Here is a 19953-nt window from a genome sequence, read left to right as displayed (position 1 = left end):
ATCCCGAGACGGGCCGAGGAACAGGTTTCTCCACCAGCTCCGGTCGACAAAGCCCCGAATCCCTGGCGCTGGGAGAACTCCTCTCGCTGCCAGAACACAAGCGTCCCTGTGTGGCCACCGGCTCCACCCGCTCCACCGGCCTCGTGACCCCACCGTCCTCTCGTAACCTGTTGGGCAGTGACCCGTCGTCTCCTCCTCCGGCCCCCCCGCACCCCATCACGCTGCCTCTGGGCCAGTCCTCGCCTCGACCGCACCGGCTCGACCTGGACGCCACGGTGTCCAACTGCAGTCTGAGCAACAGCCGCTCGCGCGAGAGCTTTCACAGCATGCGTCGCGCGTCTTCAGTGGACGATATCGAGGCCATGCGGCCGGAATGGGAGCGGAAACACCGAACCCGACCCATATGCAGCAGCACGGGTGAGAAAACTGAGCTGGAAATGCATGAAATTAAAAGTGATATTAAAAGTACCCTTGTAGTCAATCATTTTATACCTTAAAACTCACCAAAATGACATATTTAAACGTTTTTTCCTCAAAATAAAATTGTGTCATGTCTTAAAATATCTTGAATGTAACTCGACACCCTTGCCTCATTTAGCATGTGCGGTTCTATGAATATGCAAATGAGCCCCGCCTCCACTCACTCACTCAGCTCAGAGATCCACTGGTTGACGATCACACGTTGATCTGATTGGTTACAAGGTAGTTTGTGACGTGAGAAACACCAGCGATTTCAAAGCGTGTGTTTGAGACTGTCTTTGGTTCACTGCAGTTTTAAGGAGGAAATACTCAGCAATGCTGTCGACTTATGAATTTACACATGGTTTGTCTTAAAGCATATTAAAAACACCACATAGACACATAAAAATCATTAAAAGCTGGATTTTCACCACAGGGGGACTTTAACATGTTACAAAAGATTCTATTTCAAATAAATTCTGTTCTTTTAAACTTTCAATTCATGAGAGAATCCTGAAAAAATTTAATGTATCACAGTTTTCAACATTGATAATAATCATAAATGTTTCTTGAGCATCAAATCATCATATTAGAATGATTTCTGAAGGATCATGTGACACTGAAGACTGGAGTAATGATGCTGAAAATTCAGCTTTGATCACAGGAATAAATTACACTTTTATACTAAAGTTTCATTTATTCCTGTGATCAAAGATGAATTTTATATCTTTATAAAACCTTAATATCGTTCCAATCCCAAACGCTAGTGCAGATACAGTGTGATTTGCTAAATATAATACTGTAAAATGTCAAGAGTATTTCCTTTCAACAACCTGTGTCTTTCCTCAGGCGCCGTGAACAACAAGTCCAGCATCCTGAACTCTACCTCTGACTCAGATCTCATGCGTTACCGCGCGATCAGTAAAATCCCCCAGATCACACTCAACTTCGTGGACTTTAAACCGGACCCGCTCATCTCCCTCCCGCCCGGAGAGATGGACATAATCGCTCCCTGCAAACTCATCGACCGCACACACAACGTCACGGAGAAAGTCACTCAGGTAAGACGGTTCTGCTCTTCATCCTAAAGCTGAAGAATGCCAGGTCATGAGCTAATTAAAGGGGTCATCGGATGCAAATTCACTTTTATATGTCGTTTGCATATAACTGTGTCTCTGTGGACACAACCACCATACAGTGATACAAATCCAGTCACTCCTATATCATATTGCTCATGCTCCGCCCACGACCACTGACGGACTGTCCCGTATTAGCATATTTCCCATATTAGCATATTTTCTGTATTAGCATATTTACCATATTAGCATATTTAAAGAGACATGCACCGAAACGGGTCGCTGTGAACAAAGCTGTTTTTGAGGAGGTTTTACACAAACATTGAGGAATTTTAACCAAAGTATGTTACAAACTTTACATGACGACCCTAAAGAATCATCACAACTTGTGGAAAATGTGCGTCCGATGACCCCTTTAAAACTACAAAGCTGGAGGATTTGACTTCAGAATCAGTAGTGATGTTTTTAGCGTTGGCTGTCTCTGTGTGTTTGGGTTTTGAGACCGAGATTGAGATGTTTGTTCTTCTGCTGTAAATGAGACGGTTCTTCTTTGGCTTCACATGATGGCCAGAAAAACATCATCACGAGATGTTGGCGGCCCGGATTAAACCTCTCGCAAACGCTTTTGATCAAAGACGGTGTGTAAAGGAAGCTGTTGATGTTGGTCTTGATGTGATGAGGGTTTATCTGGCAAAGCTGAACTATCATTCTGTGTTTGAAGATGCAGTGATTCAACTTTACTGACTTTGACAACATACACTCAAGTGTTTGAAAAGTAACCTTTCACTCACAAACGTCACACTCACTGACTCTCTGTCTTCTGTGGGACACAAATCCAGATGTTTACGATGCCATGAGGTCTGGATGAGTGCAAGACATCAATACAAGTATCAACAACCTTATAATCATCATTGGTCCAGCTATTAAAATTACATCACATGGTCTTCGGTCATTTTTGACTCCTTTTTGATCTCGGAACCCTATAGGTAGTTTTCTTTTCAAAACATATTTTTTACGTATTACGATTAAAACGTATTTTAATCTTTGAGAACTCCTACAGTTTGTAAATTAAAAGTAAGTAAAAAAAATAAAAAAATAAAAATATTTTAGTTAGTAAAAATCTAAATGAATCAAATTACATTTCTCGATTCCAGAAGTTTATTATTTTTATTCAGAATTTCTACTTGATATTTTAGAGCCAGGCATAACTTGTAAAATGTATATTAATTCTAAAAATGCTCATGGCGTTTTAAATGCTTTATTATGTTTATTAATTATTATTAATAAAAAAAATTTATTATTACAATTATTTATTTATATTAAATTTATTATGCTTCCTCACAAATCCAGGTTTTCCAAAACTTGGTCCTTCAAAGGAAACAAATAGTTTAGAATAACAATATCTTGATTTTTTTATTATTATTTTTCCGCTTATTTTCACGATTATTTGTCTGATTTTAAATATTTTAAGTCATCCTGTTTGAGAACTGCTGCACTTTTATTATTTAACAAAGAACCTTTATTTTTAAGAGTGTAATAATGAAAGTCAGTTTCCAGATAAAGTTGTCGTCTGGACTGTATTTCTGTGTAAAGTGCTCTGTGTTGGAGGTAAACCTGTTCATGCATGGACTCGCTGGGAAACGACCCCGTGACCTCGATGTTTGATGAATGATGCTGGATAGTAAACTCAGTAACTTCAGTGTCTGACCTCCTGCGCTTCACTCAGTCTTCATTAGAGAAGAGTTAAACGCTCATCTTTCCCCCCGGCGGACGTAACTGGGTTCATTTAATACTCTGGCCGCGTGACGCCCATGTGCTGATGCTCATCTCTGGCTGATGAAATGAGAGAGGGCGGCTGGGACTGACGCTTCGTGATGAAACCATGACAGATGAGCATGTGCTTCTCAGAGCGTCACGGTCCTGCACACCTGCTGTCCTGCGGGTCACATGATCTGTGCATCAGTTTCAGTAATGCAGCAGATCATCAGGTCATGTGACATCCAGTTGTTTCATATGAAGCATATTCAATACATCCATGTTTAATACAAGTTCAATTCTATCAACAGCATTGGAGACATAATGATAATAACCTGATAATAACCACCATAAATTGTTATGCATATTTTTTTATTAATCTTTTTAAAGGGTAACTAAACCCTAAACCAACTTTTTTTAGTTAATGATCTGTAAGAATGGGGCTTTATTAGTGCTGTTCATTGATTCAAGTAGTTTTTTTGACATTTGTGTTTAAAGTGTTTTAATTTTACAAAATATGGTGTAAAAACGTCTGAGTGCTGCCCTCTTCAGGTTGAACAGTGGCTACTGCAGTTGAATTTTCCTATTGGAAGTTGTGGTACCCTCTGACGTCAGAGAGTACCAGCTAACCACGCCCTTGCCTGCAGAGAGATACGTCACAGATGCACGCCCCCTCTCCACTGGGCTCTGCCTACTTTTCCAGCATTTTTCAAATATTGCCAGTGGGTGGAGTCAGGCTCTGACCAGGGGTTTAGTTACCCTTTAAATAATATTAATTATTTGTTAATTAATATTTCCATACAAAAATTTGGTATTTGTACTGCAAAGTGTCGAAACTGAGATTTTTTATTCTGAATCGTTTCACCTTTTAGAGGATATTTATTATTTAATACCTCGTCTTGATCTTGATTTAGATTGATCTTTTTGTTGTAAGCTGTTGTCATGATGATGATGTGATGACTTTAATTAGAGCGATTAGATCATCTCTAATCAGCGTGTGTGTGTGTGTGTGTGTGTGTGTCAGCAAGCGTTCGGCGTGTCACTTCCTGTCTCGTCCACCACAGATAAAGCATAATGAAGCTGTTTCTAATTTGTCCACAGCAGGATTTAAGGAAGAATTCACTGTTGATTGCCGCAGTGAGTCTTTATGAGATGAGTTTGTGTGTGACTGTGCATTTGTGTGTGTGTGTGTGTGTGTGTGTGTGTGTGTGTGTGTTGTGCTTTGAGATTTTGTGCGCTGGATCAACTACACTACCTGTCGGGAGTTTGGATACACCTGCTGTTCATTATGACCAGTTTCAGTGATAGTAAAAAGCATAAATAAGAGAAATTAAAGTCTGGGAATGATAATGTCATCAATCATAACGTGTCACAAATAAAAACTCGGTAACTTTACAATAAGCTTCATTATATTTATATTTACATTTATTCATTTAGCTGACGCTTTTATCCAAAGCGACTTACAATTGCTATATATGTCAGAGGTCGCACGCCTCTGGAGCAACTAGGGGTTAAGTGTCTTGCTCAGGGACACATTGGTGTCTCACAGTGGATTCGAACCCGGGTCTCTCACACCAAAGGCATGTGTCTTATCCATTGCACCACCACCACCCCTATACATTAGTTATACTACCTTAGTTAACATTAACTAAGAATTAACAACACTTCTACAGCATTTATTAATCTTAGTTCATATTTTCAACATTTACTAATGCATTATTAAAATCATAGGTTGTATTTGTGAACATTAGTTAATACACTGTGAACTAACATGAACAAACAATGAACAGCTGGATAACAAACATGAATAAATACTGTAACATATTTTCCTCATTGTTAGTTCATGTATACATTAATGAATCGTTCACTAATGAACCTTATAGTAGAGTGTTACCGAACTCTTATATTAGATCTTCTTCTGGGTCTAGATTCCCTCTGGACGTTCATAAGCTCTTCATAAGCTCTTCCTTCTCCTCAAAGCAAAGAGATTCACGAGTAAACTCTAATATCTGTGATTCTGGCAGACGTGAGTGTGTCCAAACTTCTGTCAGTGTGTGTGTGTGTGTGTGTGAACTCACTCAACAGGCTGAAAGCTTCAGAAACACAACACACACACTGTTAATTTACGGAGGTTATCATATAACAGCGTAAAATAACATCTATATGTGTGATTCCTTCTCCAGTGACAGACAATATTGTGTTGTTTAGTTTGATGTGTGTGTGTTTCAGGATTAAAGGAGAACTCCGGTGAATTTTTAAGTTAATCTTGATCGTTTTACCTTTGTGAGTACTGTCTATAGAAAAAAAAACGAACCGGATCGGTGCTTGCAACACGGAGCTGTTACAGTTAATGCCCAGAGCTCCCATTCAGCTAAAACGGCAGTTTTGGGGGCATCGACCTAAAGAGTGTCTTTGTGCCTCTTAACAGACACAAAATGCAATTAAAATATCTGTCCAACATGAACAGGGCCCTTACATGACAACAAGATGCGTTTAGCAACTTAGCCATTGTTTAAACTCACCTAAATAGTGTTTTAGACGGCTAGCTGTAGTCTCGCGCTGAAGTCCCGTGGGAACTCAGTTGTAGCCGGAAAAAGTGCGCGTGATTTTTTTTTTTCCCCAAACCACTTCAGCGGAAATCCCACCCTGCAGCTGATTCTAAGGTTTTCATTGGTCATGTCAATCGTCACTGTAACCTAAACCAATTAAATCAGCTGCAGGGCGGGATTTCCGCTGAAGTGGTTTGGGGGGGGGGAAATCGCGCACATAGTGCAGGTGGGAGGAGCGTCGTGTTCCGGCTACTACTGAGATCCCACGGGACTTCAGCGCGAGACTACAGCTAGCCGTCTAAATCACTATTTAGGTGAGTTTAAACAATGGCTAAGTTGCTAAACGCATCTTGTTGTCATGTAAGGGCCCTGTTCATGTTGGACAGACATTTTAATTGCATTTTGTGTCTGTTAAGAGGCACAAAGACACTCTTTAGGTCGATGCCCCCAAAACTGCCGTTTTAGCTGAATGGGAGCTCTGGGCATTAACTGTAACAGCTCCGAGTTGCAAGCACCGATCCGGTTCGTTTTTTTTCCTATAAAAAGTACTCACAAAGGTAAAACGATCAAGATTAACTTAAAAATTCACCGGAGTTCTCCTTTAAGAAATGAAAATACACTGGCCATTAAAAGTTCGGCATAATTCATTTATGTTGTTCTCTTTATTTGATAAAAAAACAAACAAACAAAAAACAGTAAAAATAGTGAAATATTATTGCAATGTGAATCAGCTGTTGTCTATGTGAATATATAGTAAAGTGTAATTTATTCCTGTGATCAAAGCTGAATTTTCAGCATCATTACTCCAGTCTTCAGTGTCACATGATCCTTCACAAATCACTCTAATATGAGGATTTGATGATCAGTTATGATTATTATCAGTGTTGAAAACAGTTCATATATTTGTGGAAACCGTGATAAATTTTTAAGGATTCTTCGATGACTAGAAAGTTCAAAGGAACAGCATTTATTTGAAATATAGTCTTTATATACAGTATATATATATATACTGTATATTATTATAAAATGTCACTTTTGATCCATTTAATGTGTCCTTTCTGTATAAAATATTTTTTTCAAATGCAGCGTTGCATCACAGGAATAAATTAAATTATCTTCAAATAGAAAATAGCTATTTGAAATTATGATAATATTTCATAATATTACAGTTTTTACTGTATTTTTGAGCAAATAAATGTGACTTTTTACTACTAATGTACTGTAGGTGGGTCACAGTTTCTTTCTTTGACACCCCAGCTGTGTGTTTAATTCATGTTGGGCTATATTTAGTGGCACACACACACACACACACACACACACACACACACACACACACGTGTATAGATAAATCAAGAACACACCACAGGAATGATGCATTAATCTACACACGTTACACAGAAACATTCTTGCTTTTCTTTCCTTAACCACCTCACACACATACACACACACACACACACACACACACACACACACACACACACACACACACGAGCGCGTTTACCCCTTAATCTGTGTGTGATTGTGCAGGCTAAGCCAGAACATTGTATTTCTGTGTTTCCAGTAATCTCTGCATTGTAGAGATGAACTCTGACCCGCGTCTCGTTCCTCTCAACGACTGGAGCAAGAGCTTAGTGTCCCACAATCCTGCAGTACCTCACGTCACCTGACAGCGGCAGTGTAGCCTATCACAGTCGAGCACTGCAGGCACATGACTCTTGTGTTCTGGCAGGTTACCATGGTGAATTCGGAATGTTTGAGAAGTTGTCATGGCAATACGGCTCATGTTTAGATCTTTAGATCTTTAGAAGTGGAATATATGGAATGTTGGATGGAAATGTATCATTCCTTAAGCATTCATTAGGATTTAAGAGGGAGGAGTGATTAGAGACAGAGAAGGTCGTTTATTTGAAATAAAAACACTAGGAATGTAATGAAACTAGGGATGGGGCCGATCCGATCCAGTATCGGTATCGGGACCGATACCAACGTAATTCACGTATCGGATTTTCCCGATCCAACCTGCGGAGATATCCGATATCCTTGAGTCATGTCTGCGCTTTAACGTTGTCTGCTGAAATGACTCCAAAAGTGATTCCCGCCGGCGAGTCTGCTAGCTGGCTGCAAACTGCGGAATGGATTTCCTGAACGGAGGCGCGGCTCAATGAGACAGAGTTATGAGACACGCCACCGCTCAGGAAATCCATTCCGCAGTTTGCGGCCGCTGTGTGGAAATTCTTCACACTGGAAACACCGCAGAGCAAGACAGCAAAATGCAATGTTTGCAAAGCCGTAATTCAGAGCTCGTTGAAGCTCCCTCGCGTCATACAACACAACGAACGCAATCAAACATTTAAAAAAGCACCACGTTACTGTGCGTTCACACCAAACGCGAATAGCGCGTCAAATTCGCGTCTGCCGCGTCTAGTTGGACGCTTGAATATTTTGAATCCATTCGCGCGCCCAGAGCGAAATTGACGCTCGTAAAAAGCAAAAGTTTGAAGCGAAATTGACGCGCGTCTGAGGCGAAATCCGCTTGTCTGTTTGCACATGGCTGATGTTGATCGAGCATTCATCGAGAGAGTTACAGCATCGGAGCGAGGATCACCCTTTAGATAGTGTGTGTGTGTAAGATGTTTACACTTGCACTTTTCTTATATTTCAAGACTCAAGTATTTGACATTTTGGGAATGTAATAAATATTGACATGACCTACAGTTGCATATTTGTTTTCAGAATGGGATTTTTCCTGTTAACAGGATTTACTGTTTTTCTGACTTCCTTTTCTGACCTTATACTTACCATACATGCATAAATATGTAGGCCTACATATCATACTTGCCTGTTGAGAGGAGTTTATTTCAGCATCATATAAAATAAACAATAATGATAATAATAATATTAAAGCAAACACAGCTCTGGTATCGGAATAGTATCGGTATCGGCCGATATCCAAATTCAGGTATCGGGATCGGATCGGAAGTGAAAAAATGTGGATCGGTGCATCCCTAAATGAAACTGCTTTTACTTCAAGTGTAAAACATTCTCTCTGAACAAGCCCAGCGTTTGTGATCAAATATACATCATATAATCTTTCAAACATGGTTTATTCAGCCACGCAGGGTTTGATCATTAATTTAGACTCATCAATAATGAATGATTAATATTAAGAATTCCCTTTCGTTGACGTCTCTTTAAATACTACATAAACTGCTCTATATTTTCTTGACTTTTGAAGATAAAGTGCTTGATGTTCCTTTCAGAAGTCAAACCTTCTGTCATTTATAGAGGAGAAACTGATAAACGCCGTCAGACGCATGAATTCATGCACACATGATCAGAAACTTCATCTGTTCAATCACAGGAAGGTCATAAGAGGAAGCAGGGTCAATATTATTATTATTATTATTCATAAACTGCAGAAGAACGAACGAATGATAAGAGTAAAATGTGGTCTCTAATAGTTCCAGTGCTAGAAATGTTAACTAACATTATAAAGAGACGTCGCAGAGAGAAATATGAATAGATATATAAAAAGATTTAAAAGATGCATGCCAGAGAAGTGTGTCCGTTCCCGAAACCGGCGGCGAAGTGAGCGATTTAATACGTTTATAATTAGAACATTACATATTCATTTTTAGAGGAGATGCGGATGAAGAACATGCTAATTTTATCTCAAGCTGAGACTTTCATTTATATATTTATTTATGTTTTATTAAGGACTCAGACTACAGATCAGACAGCGGTCCATGTGTGACAGGCCATTGAAGTAAATACTGCATTTAATCTTAAATGCCTCTTATCACACATTAGCCGTTATAATATTAGCCTTTTTTGTGCCAAATATAGTTAGGGTTACAGCTTACAGCTTCTGCAAAAATAATCGTACAGTGTATTATCTAATAACATAAAGCACTTTTATCTGAAAAGGAGGAAATATGATTCCTTGTGATAAGAACTCTAAGATAAAGATATTAAGGAGCAAGATAGATTGATATATTGATTGATTGGTTGGTTGATTGTTAGATAGATAGATAGATAGATAGATAGATAGATAGATAGATAGATAGATAGATAGATAGATAGATAGATAGATAGATAGATATAGAATATCATGGATCATAATCATAATCCTGCTGTGTGTTTATGTGCTGACTCATGATAGCGGCTGCTGTGTGTGTGATGGATGTGTGACAGCGAGTGATGAGAAGCTCCTGAAGTTAATCCCGATGCCCTTTAAAGTATGATCAGAGTTCATGAAGTATTGTTGGGCTCTACTAGAACATGTTCGAGGGAACTCGCCGCCGCGTCACATGACACCACCGGGACGTGTATCGCAGGACGCGGCGTCTAGTGACTACTAGCCAATCATGGCGTACGCAGTGATGATGTCACAGGATGCTGAAAACACGTCATCAGCTTCAAAGTCTTCAGGAGGATGCTTGTCTGTGTAAAGAGAAGGAAACAACGGTTTAAACGCATCTCTTTCCTCTCTTGCATGCATAAACTGAGACGTTTTCCTGCTTGAATGTTGATTATTCTCCTCATATTCTCCATTGTTGCGGCTCCTCTCTTCCCAGTCTGTCAGTAACGCTCTGTTTACTTCCTGTCTCTATGAAGCCCCTCCTTCTGAAAAGCACACTGTGCTCTGATTGGTCGGCTGGAGCAGTGTGTTGTGATTGGTCGAGCGCTTCTAGTGTGTTTGGGAAATGTCCCGCCCCTTTCCATAACCGCCAGTTTAACACACTACTAACTAACTCAACCAGGCCCCGCCCCTTTATTCTGCGTATGAATTAATGTAATGAGGAATATTGTGACGTGTTCGTTCCCGGGAGAAACTCAAGACTACAATGGAGGCGTTTCAGGAGTTCAGAAACACTGACACTGATATAGAGAAGAGCTGGAGCTTCTTCATGATCACACAGCAACATCACACACTGAAGAGATGAAGAGCACTGCGGATCCACAGGTGACCCACTTCGACACCGTTGGAGCCATTAATCTTGATGAGGTGTGGGTGTGTGTGTGTGTGTGTGTGGGGGGCGGGGGGGCTCATCATGGAGTGTAATTGAAATAGGCTTCTGTTCTAGACGGCATTGATTCGAACCTTCACTGCCTTCATCTCTCAAACGCCAGAACCTTCAGGGCAACAGAGTGAGATTTACAGTCTGTGATGTTCATGCTTATTTAAAACAGGGTCATTCACTTCATGCAGGACTGACTAAAAACGTGGATGTGCACATCGTACAGGGTTCCCACGGGTCCTTGAAATCCTTGAAAGTGTGTGAATCTGAAAAAAATATATATATATCAAGGCCCTGGAAAGTCTTTGAAAATAAACACACACACACACACACACACACACACACACACAGAGATCCTTGAAAGTGCTTGAATTTAAGTTTTCTGGATAAAATTCCATATTATTCCCTCCGGTCCGCTAATGTGTTATTTCGCCAACACTTCGTGGCCTGTGCATGCTAGCTCTCTTGAGTTACGTTAGTTACGCACCATAAAGGTCCTTTCACACTGGACGCGATTTTGACGCACGAATAATTTGCGCGATGGGTTTATTGTTTGATCAGCTGTGTGTGTAATGAGCGCTTCCACACCGAACGCGAATGTGCGGCGGAAACACGACTTTTATTTTTTTCTCTTCGATGTCAATTTTTTTGTACTTTTGCGGCGACAGAAAAGGCTTCAGCCAATCACAGACTACAAGGACAACGATTTGAAAGACAATGTGTGGCGTAGCATTGCCAACCAACTCGGTTATCTCGACTGTGAGTGTGTTGTGTGATAGTTTTATAACTTGTTACTTCGTGTGTTGCATGTAATGTGTATTGACATTACAAAATGCACTGTGTTTAGTTGAAGACGCAAAAAAACTGTGGAAACCCTCAGGGACACCTGTGTGAGGAAGAGGAGAGAGGAATAGGAAACTAAAAGTGGACATTAGCATATACTCCCCTTCAGACTCTCTGTTCTGTAAGATTGGGTGGACCCAAAACCTTCTTTTCTGTCTTTTAAAGAAAATGAAAAGCTCGTCTTCACTGGATGATGATGATGAAGTGTTTGGTTTCGCTTTTCCATTACGCGTCCGGTGTGAAAGGGCCTTAACACGTTACGTTAACTTCACTCATTCCTGATAACATGACATGATGTTTTCCGTGTATTTCCCACATCCAGCACAAGCCGAGCTCCCGGTGAACAGGGCCATGCTGCAAATAACACACATATACAGTGCGTCCCGTCAAGCTGTCGTAAACAAGCGAGAATCATTTCCTCATTTCACTCGCCACCTATTTTTATCTTCATGTGTGTTGAAGCGGAGGAACACGATGCCGTTAGTTTCAGTTATGCACAAACAGCATGTGTAGATGCGGTGATAAATCACGTCTGCCGGCCTGTCGTCCCCACCGTCGCTCATGGTGTGTGTGTGAGAGCGGCTTCAGGTGTGACTCTACAGCACACACAGATGAAGCGCTGTCGTCCCCACCGTCGCTCATGGTGTGTGTGTGAGAGCGGCTTCAGGTGTGACTCTACAGCACACACAGATGAAGCGCTGTCGTCCCCGCCGTCACTCATGGTGTGTGTGAGAGCGGCTTCAGGTGTGACTCTATAGCACACACAGATGAAGCGCTGTCGTCCCCGCCGTCACTCATGGTGTGTGTGTGAGACAGAGGTGGGTAGAGTATCCAAAAACTATACTCAAGTAAAAGTACAAGTACTTATAGAAATATTTACTCAAAGTAAAAGTAAAAGTAATAATCTTAATAAAAAAGTATCCAATGAAAAAACTACTCAAGTAGCGAGTAACTAGTTACTTCGGATCATATAGGCCTATATATATATATGAAGACTTGATGCAAAAGCCTCTGAGTGCCATCTGAAATTTTCTTCTAAAACAATCATTTTTATCAAGCTCGTATATTTAAATTCAGTAATTTCACTTTAATGACAATTAATAGGTAGGCTACTTTTCATTGCCATTTAAGTGTGAACATAAACATACAAGCTTGATAAAAATGCTCTTTTAGAAGAAAATTTCAGATGGTACTTAGAGGCTTTTGCCTCTTAAGTCGTCATATATATAAAATATGATATTATTTAGATTTTGTTTATTTAAATGACTATTATTATCAGCTATCTTTGCAACAAAAACAGAAGAGAGACGTAAGCAATATTTCTGCCATCTGTATAGCTCGAAAATCATTGCCTGTCCTCTGGTTTGTATAATAGTAACTTATACAACTACATTTGGATTATTAGACAATGTCGAAATAAAGTGAATCTGCAGAGTGTTGCATTCAAAGGCATGTATTGACAGAGAAGAGTTAAGAACTCTCCACATGTGCTCGCGCTCATGACTGCTACTGAACCTGAACACACACACACACAAAAAAAAAAAAAAAAAAAAGTACATCGACGAATCTTCTTCTGACTGTTCTCCAAAATATAATCAAATGTATATTTCTGCAAGCATGTTTTAACTGGTTAACTATCTACGGCAGGCAAAGGCATTCGTTTTCAAGTCGAGTTCGCACGCCACTGCGCAATACACACATACACACACACACTACCGCGGGATGGCGGGTGTTCATAAACTGTGAACAATGGGAGCTTTATTTAATGTAAATTAATGTATATGTCCAAAAAACGGGTAATGTCATACTTTCTAGTATCGTGGCGTAATAATCTGTTTGGTTGTAAAATGTATTACCTGAGTGAAATGAAATCGAATATATCGTCCTGACTCCTGTGGAATCATTCATTCACAGACAGCTTACGAAGATGTTCAACTAATAAAGATCTTCATCGCTGGCAAAAATATGATGCATTTGAAGATTTGCTCTCACTTGACTGTACTGTAGGTCCACTGCCACTTCATCTAACGCTCTTGATGTGCTTAAATCTTCCTGTTACGACTCCGAGTCCAGTGTGAATTGAAATCGCTTCAGATGATTCAGCGCGTGCAGGAACTGAATAGAATCAGGAACTGAATCATTCAAACTGATTCGCGAACCGACTTAGACAGATCTGAACTTGTTTGATGAAGTCTTTGAACAGAATCGACTCAAAAGAGTGATTCATTTGTGAATTGAGCATCGCTCAAGTCCAGAAAAAAAGATACAGCGCGCTTGGAATAAACTACGCATTTAACAACACATATTGCATTAAAATAAAGTAACGAGAGGAACGTCGCCCAATGTAACGAAGTAAAAGTACAGTTTTTTTCATTAGAAATGTACTCGAGTTAAAGTAAAAAGTACCCACATTCAAATCTACTCTTAAAAGTACAATATTTCTAAAAAAGTACTCAAGTAAATGTAACGAAGTAAATGTACTTCGTTACTACCCACCTCTGGTGTGAGAGCGGCTTCAGGTGTGACTCTACAACACAGAGATGAAGCGCTGTCGTCCCCGCCGTCACTCATGGTGTGTGTGAGAGCGGCTTCAGGTGTGACTCTACAGCACACACAGATGAAGCGCTGTCGTCCCCGCCGTCACTCATGGTGTGTGTGAGAGCGGCTTCAGGTGTGACTCTACAGCACACACAGATGAAGCGCTGTCGCCCCCGCCGTCACTCATGGTGTGTGTGTGAGAGCGGCTTCAGGTGTGACTCTACAGCACACACAGATGAAGCGCTGTCGTCCCCGCCGTCACTCATGGTGTGTGTGTGAGAGCGGCTTCAGGTGTGACTCTACAGCACACACAGATGAAGCGCTGTCGTCCCCGCCGTCACTCATGGTGTGTGTGTGAGAGCGGCTTCAGGTGTGACTCTACAGCACACACAGATGAAGCGCTGTCGTCCCCGCCGTCACTCATGGTGTGTGTGTGAGAGCGGCTTCAGGTGTGACTCTACAGCACACACAGATGAAGCGCTGTCGTCCCCGCCGTCACTCATGGTGTGTGTGTGAGAGCGGCTTCAGGTGTGACTCTACAGCACACACAGATGAAGCGCTGTCGTCCCCGCCGTCACTCATGGTGTGTGTGTGAGAGCGGCTTCAGGTGTGACTCTACAGCACACACAGATGAAGCGCTGTCGTCCCCGCCGTCACTCATGGTGTGTGTGTGAGAGCGGCTTCAGGTGTGACTCTACAGCACACACAGATGAAGCGCTGTCGTCCCCGCCGTCACTCATGGTGTGTGTGTGAGAGCGGCTTCAGGTGTGACTCTACAGCACACACAGATGAAGCGCTGTCGTCCCCGCCGTCACTCATGGTGTGTGTGTGAGAGCGGCTTCAGGTGTGACTCTACAGCACACACAGATGAAGCGCTGTCGTCCCCGCCGTCACTCATGGTGTGTGTGAGAGCGGCTTCAGGTGTGACTCTACAGCACACACAGATGAAGCGCTGTCGTCCCCGCCGTCACTCATGGTGTGTGTGTGAGAGCGGCTTCAGGTGTGACTCTACAGCACACACAGATGAAGCGCTGTCGTCCCCGCCGTCGTTCATGGTGTGTGTGATATCGGCTTCAGGTGTGACTCTACAGCACACACAGATGAAGCGCTGTCGTCCCCGCCGTCACTCATGGTGTGTGTGAGAGCGGCTTCAGGTGTGACTCTACAGCACACACAGATGAAGCGCTGTCGTCCCCGCCGTCACTCATGGTGTGTGTGAGAGCGGCTTCAGGTGTGACTCTACAGCACACACAGATGAAGCGCTGTCGTCCCCGCCGTCACTCATGGTGTGTGTGAGAGCGGCTTCAGGTGTGACTCTACAGCACACACAGATGAAGCGCTGTCGTCCCCGCCGTCGTTCATGGTGTGTGTGATATCGGCTTCAGGTGTGACTCTACAGCACACACAGATGAAGCGCTGTCGTCCCCGCCGTCACTCATGGTGTGTGTGAGAGCGGCTTCAGGTGTGACTCTACAGCACACACAGATGAAGCGCTGTCGTCCCCGCCGTCACTCATGGTATGTGTGTGAGAGCGGCTTCAGGTGTGACTCTACAGCACACACAGATGAAGCGCTGTCGTCCCCACCGTCGCTCATGGTGTGTGTGAGAGCGGCTTCAGGTGTGACTCTACAGCACACACAGATGAAGCGCTGTCGTCCCCGCCGTCGCTCATGGTGTGTGTGAGAGCGGCTTCAGGTGTGACTCTACAGCACACACAGATGAAGCGCTGTCGTCCCCGCCGTCACTCATGGTGTGTGTGTGAGAGCGGCTTCAGGTGTGACTCTACAGCACACACAGATGAAGCGCTGTCGTCCCCGCCGTCACTCATGGTGTGTGTGTGTGAGAGCGGCTTCAGGTGTGACTCTACAGCACACACAGATGAAGCGCTGTCGTCCCCGCCGTCACTCATGGTGTGTGTGTGAGAGCGGCTTCAGGTGTGACTCTACAGCACACACAGATGAAGCGCTGTCGTCCCCGCCGTCACTCATGGTGTGTGTGTGTGAGAGCGGCTTCAGGTGTGACTCTACAGCACACACAGATGAAGCGCTGTCGTCCCCGCCGTCACTCATGGTGTGTGTGAGAGCGGCTTCAGGTGTGACTCTACAGCACACACAGATGAAGCGCTGTCGTCCCCGCCGTCACTCATGGTGTGTGTGAGAGCGGCTTCAGGTGTGACTCTACAGCACACACAGATGAAGCGCTGTCGTCCCCGCCGTCGTTCATGGTGTGTGTGATATCGGCTTCAGGTGTGACTCTACAGCACAGAGATGAAGCGCTGGAGAATAGATGCGTGTGGCCGTTCAGTGGGAGTCAGTCTGTAATGCAGTGCTCTAGACTGCAGTTCATGTGGGATCAGGGTTGATCATGTTAAAAAGAGTCATTCCCTCGCCCTCATGTCCTTTCCAGACCCGTATGACTTTATTTCTGTTGCAGAACATTAAAGAAGAATGTTTGAAGAATGTTGCCTTTCAATTAACTTTAAATATGTTTTTCTTTAGAAATATCATCTTTTTTGTTCCACAGAAAAAAGAAAAAAAAAGTCATGCAGGTTTGGGACGACATTTAAATTTTTGAAGGAAGTATCCCTAATAAATAAATAGCCAATTAGTAAAAAAAAAAAGAATTAAAAAAAGAATAAATTCAGTATTAGTTTTGACTAATAAATACCCAAATAGTGACAAAAAACATCAATAATTCTGTTATTAATTTTGACTAATAAATAGCCAAATAGTGACAAAAACATCAATAATTCCATTATTAATTCTGACTAATAAATAGTCAAATAGTGACAATAAAAGCATAACTAATTGCATTAATGTTGACTAATTTTATGTATTTATTTTATGATGGCTAAAACAAATGAACCGATGTAGATTTCCCTAAAATTAACTAACGCAGTGATCTAAATATTTTTATTTCGACAAATAGCATAACAACATGTCCACTACAGCGTTATAAGTTGCATGACATAAAAATATGAATCTATTAATAGCATAATATATTGAAATATAGCTGCAAGCAGCAATTACCGGGGCCAAGCAGAATAAGACGACAAGACATGCCAACATTGCTGAAATTGTCCGATCAACTGCAACAATGAGTAATTAAAGACATTTAAAGAGGATTTTAGGCGAAATGGCTGAAAAATCTGGCTGAGTAATTAAAAATATGATTTAATTGATTATCACTTTCGACCAATAGGTGGCGCAGTTACAAAACTGATGTGATGTGGTCAGAGTGAAGTGACAATGACACATACAAAGTTTGGTGTCAATATGTCAAGGCATTGCAGAGATGAAGCCTGAATATGCTGATTTCACGCAGCCGCCATTTTGAAATCGAAAGTGAGGCTCCGGTGGGAAAAACCCCGGAAGTAAAGATAAACAACAATGCCTTTGGACTACCAACTTGAAGCTGCTGCCGCGATTTACACTATTGGATGTTAATATCCAATATAGGATATGTATATAGTTCATTCCTGCTTCTTTTTTTACTTTTTGAATTATAAAAAAAAAAAAAATTATTTATAAATGAATTTCACTGTATATAGTCTAAAGTAGAAAAGAAATGTATGTACAGTTTTAGAATTGACACAACATCATTAAACACAACAATACGCCATCGTATTCACGACTCTCCTGTGATTAAAGGCGACACTTCCGGTTTTCTTCCCACCGGAGCCTCGCTTTCGATTTCAAAATAACGGCTGCGTGAAATCAGCGTATAGTGCTTTTGGCATCATGCCTCAACTTTGCTGCTGCGCTATACGAAAACGGTTTCGTCTATCGACACGAAATCCATAACTTTTAGTCGACACGGTCTGGAGATGATACGATTCGATTTTGGTGAAAATCGGACAAACGGTCTAGGAGGAGTTCGAAAAAGTAGGTTTTGAATGAAAATCAAGATGGCGGACAGGAAGTTCGGCCAAATAAGGTAAACTTGGTATCTATGTTCTCGGCTTGACCCAAGGAATCTATTAAGACCAATGGCATTTCAATAGGCAGATTTATTCAAAAGTTATTAGCCTTTTTGGAAATTTTGTTATAACTGTCTCAAAATATTTTGGGTACCTTCAAGGGGATGGTGCTGATGGCACATTCTGAGTTTCGTAATATTACACCAATGCATTTGGGACAAGCGGTTTCGAAGATATCGGCAAATGTTTTTTAAGCGCTAAATCACAACGCTACACAAACCGTAAGGCGAAACCTAGCATGTTTGGTATCGTTGGACTCGGCAAGGTTTCAGGAGTCTAATGAGATGAGTCTCGTTAAAATAAGTAGACCACACCCAAAGTTATAGGCATTTGAAAAAAACAATTCACCACTAGGTGGCACTGTTTCGAAACTTCTCAGGTTCTTTCAGGGCATCGTGCTGATGACCCATACCAAGTTTCGTAACAATCCGTTCATGCGTTCTTAAAATACAGCATTTTAGCACAAAATTCAAAATGTCCGATATGGTAAAATTGGATATCAGTCGACTCTGATTTTTGGACAAACTGTTCAGAAGTTATAAGCAAAAATAGCCATTTTTCATATCTCCGGACCAGTAGGTGGCGCTGTGCTGAAACGCAGCATGTAGCCTCAGGTCAAGCTTATGATGACATGTACCAAGATTGGTCTGAATCCGATAAAGTGTTGCGGAGATACAGCCTTATGTCTGTTTTCGCAAGCGCTACGTAAAATTAATTTGCGCGGTATTCGAGAACGGTTGGATCAATTTTTATGAATTCCATAACTTTTTGTTGGCATGGTCTGGAGATGATCTGGTTCAATTTTCGTGAGAATCGGAGAATCGGCCTAGGAGGAGTTCGAAAAAGTAGGTTTTTCAGATAATTCAAAATGGCGGACAAATTTCCATGACGGAAAATGACGTCATATGGTGCTATCGAATCGGCTTGAGCCAAAGAATCAGGTGGGGAAAGAATTTTGTTTCTAGCCCTTGTGGTTCAAAAGTTATTAGCATAAACATGAGTGAAACTTTGGACAGTTGGTGGCGCTAGAGGGATTGAGTTGGAGACTCCAAATTTTCTATGGTGACTTTTCAGACTGTTCTTTATCAGTGTGCCAAATTTCATAACTTTCCCGCAAGTGGTTCTATGGGCTGCCATAGAAGCCCAGTCGGAAGAAGAAGAATAATAAGAACACTAACGATTACAATAGGTGCCTCCGCACCTTCGGTGCTTGGCCCCAAATAAATTAAATTATTCTGGGTAATTAAGTGTTCTTCTATCATGGTCCATATATACTTGATCATGAATCAAATTTGATTTACAATTCAGAAATCCCACATATTCTCACCTTTACACTATTAAACTGAATGTGTCTTCGTCATGTGTGTTGAAGTTCACTGCTTCTAATGCGCGAGTGGCTGATATCTGCTCAGTTCTTGCTGAACTTCATCTCCTCCTCGGCTGGCAGAGCTGTAATCACGGAGTCGCCCTCTATTAGCCGCGCTGACCTGGAGAAAACACTGCATTACTGATGGACTCAGAACACACGCCTGGAATGAGGTTCGTCACTGATATCCCGTGGAAGTCTCTCTGGATCCGTCACTCGTGTTAGTTTACTGTCCTTGTGATTTCCAGCCGTCACTTCTGCTTGTTTGCCGCGACCGCGAGGGACATTAGATGCATTAATCGAGCGCTATGAAGCGTGTCTGAGGCTTTATTTGTCTTTGGTTTCATCATGTCATCCGTCAGCATTC

At 41.8% G+C, this 19953-nt stretch overlaps 1 protein-coding gene across 3 annotated transcripts in view; it reads left to right on the top strand.

Annotated features, from left to right (window-relative positions):
• kcnh2b (potassium voltage-gated channel, subfamily H (eag-related), member 2b) overlaps positions 1–19953 on the top strand; it is a 224177-nt gene that overhangs the window by 120735 nt on the left and 83489 nt on the right. For all 3 annotated transcript variants that reach the window (XM_082184722.1, XM_082184721.1, XM_082184723.1), the window contains 2 exons: positions 1–417; positions 1309–1520. The exon at positions 1–417 is cut by the window's left edge and continues 75 nt beyond it. In XM_082184722.1, coding sequence (XP_082040848.1) covers positions 1–417; positions 1309–1520 — 629 coding nt within the window. The remainder of the gene's footprint in view (positions 418–1308; positions 1521–19953) is intronic.

This window comes from Leuciscus leuciscus (assembly GCF_965113295.1).
Source record: "Leuciscus leuciscus genome assembly, chromosome: 11".
In the NCBI taxonomy this organism is placed as follows: Eukaryota; Metazoa; Chordata; class Actinopteri; order Cypriniformes; family Leuciscidae; genus Leuciscus; species Leuciscus leuciscus.
This window is presented reverse-complemented; position numbering and strand designations above follow the sequence as displayed.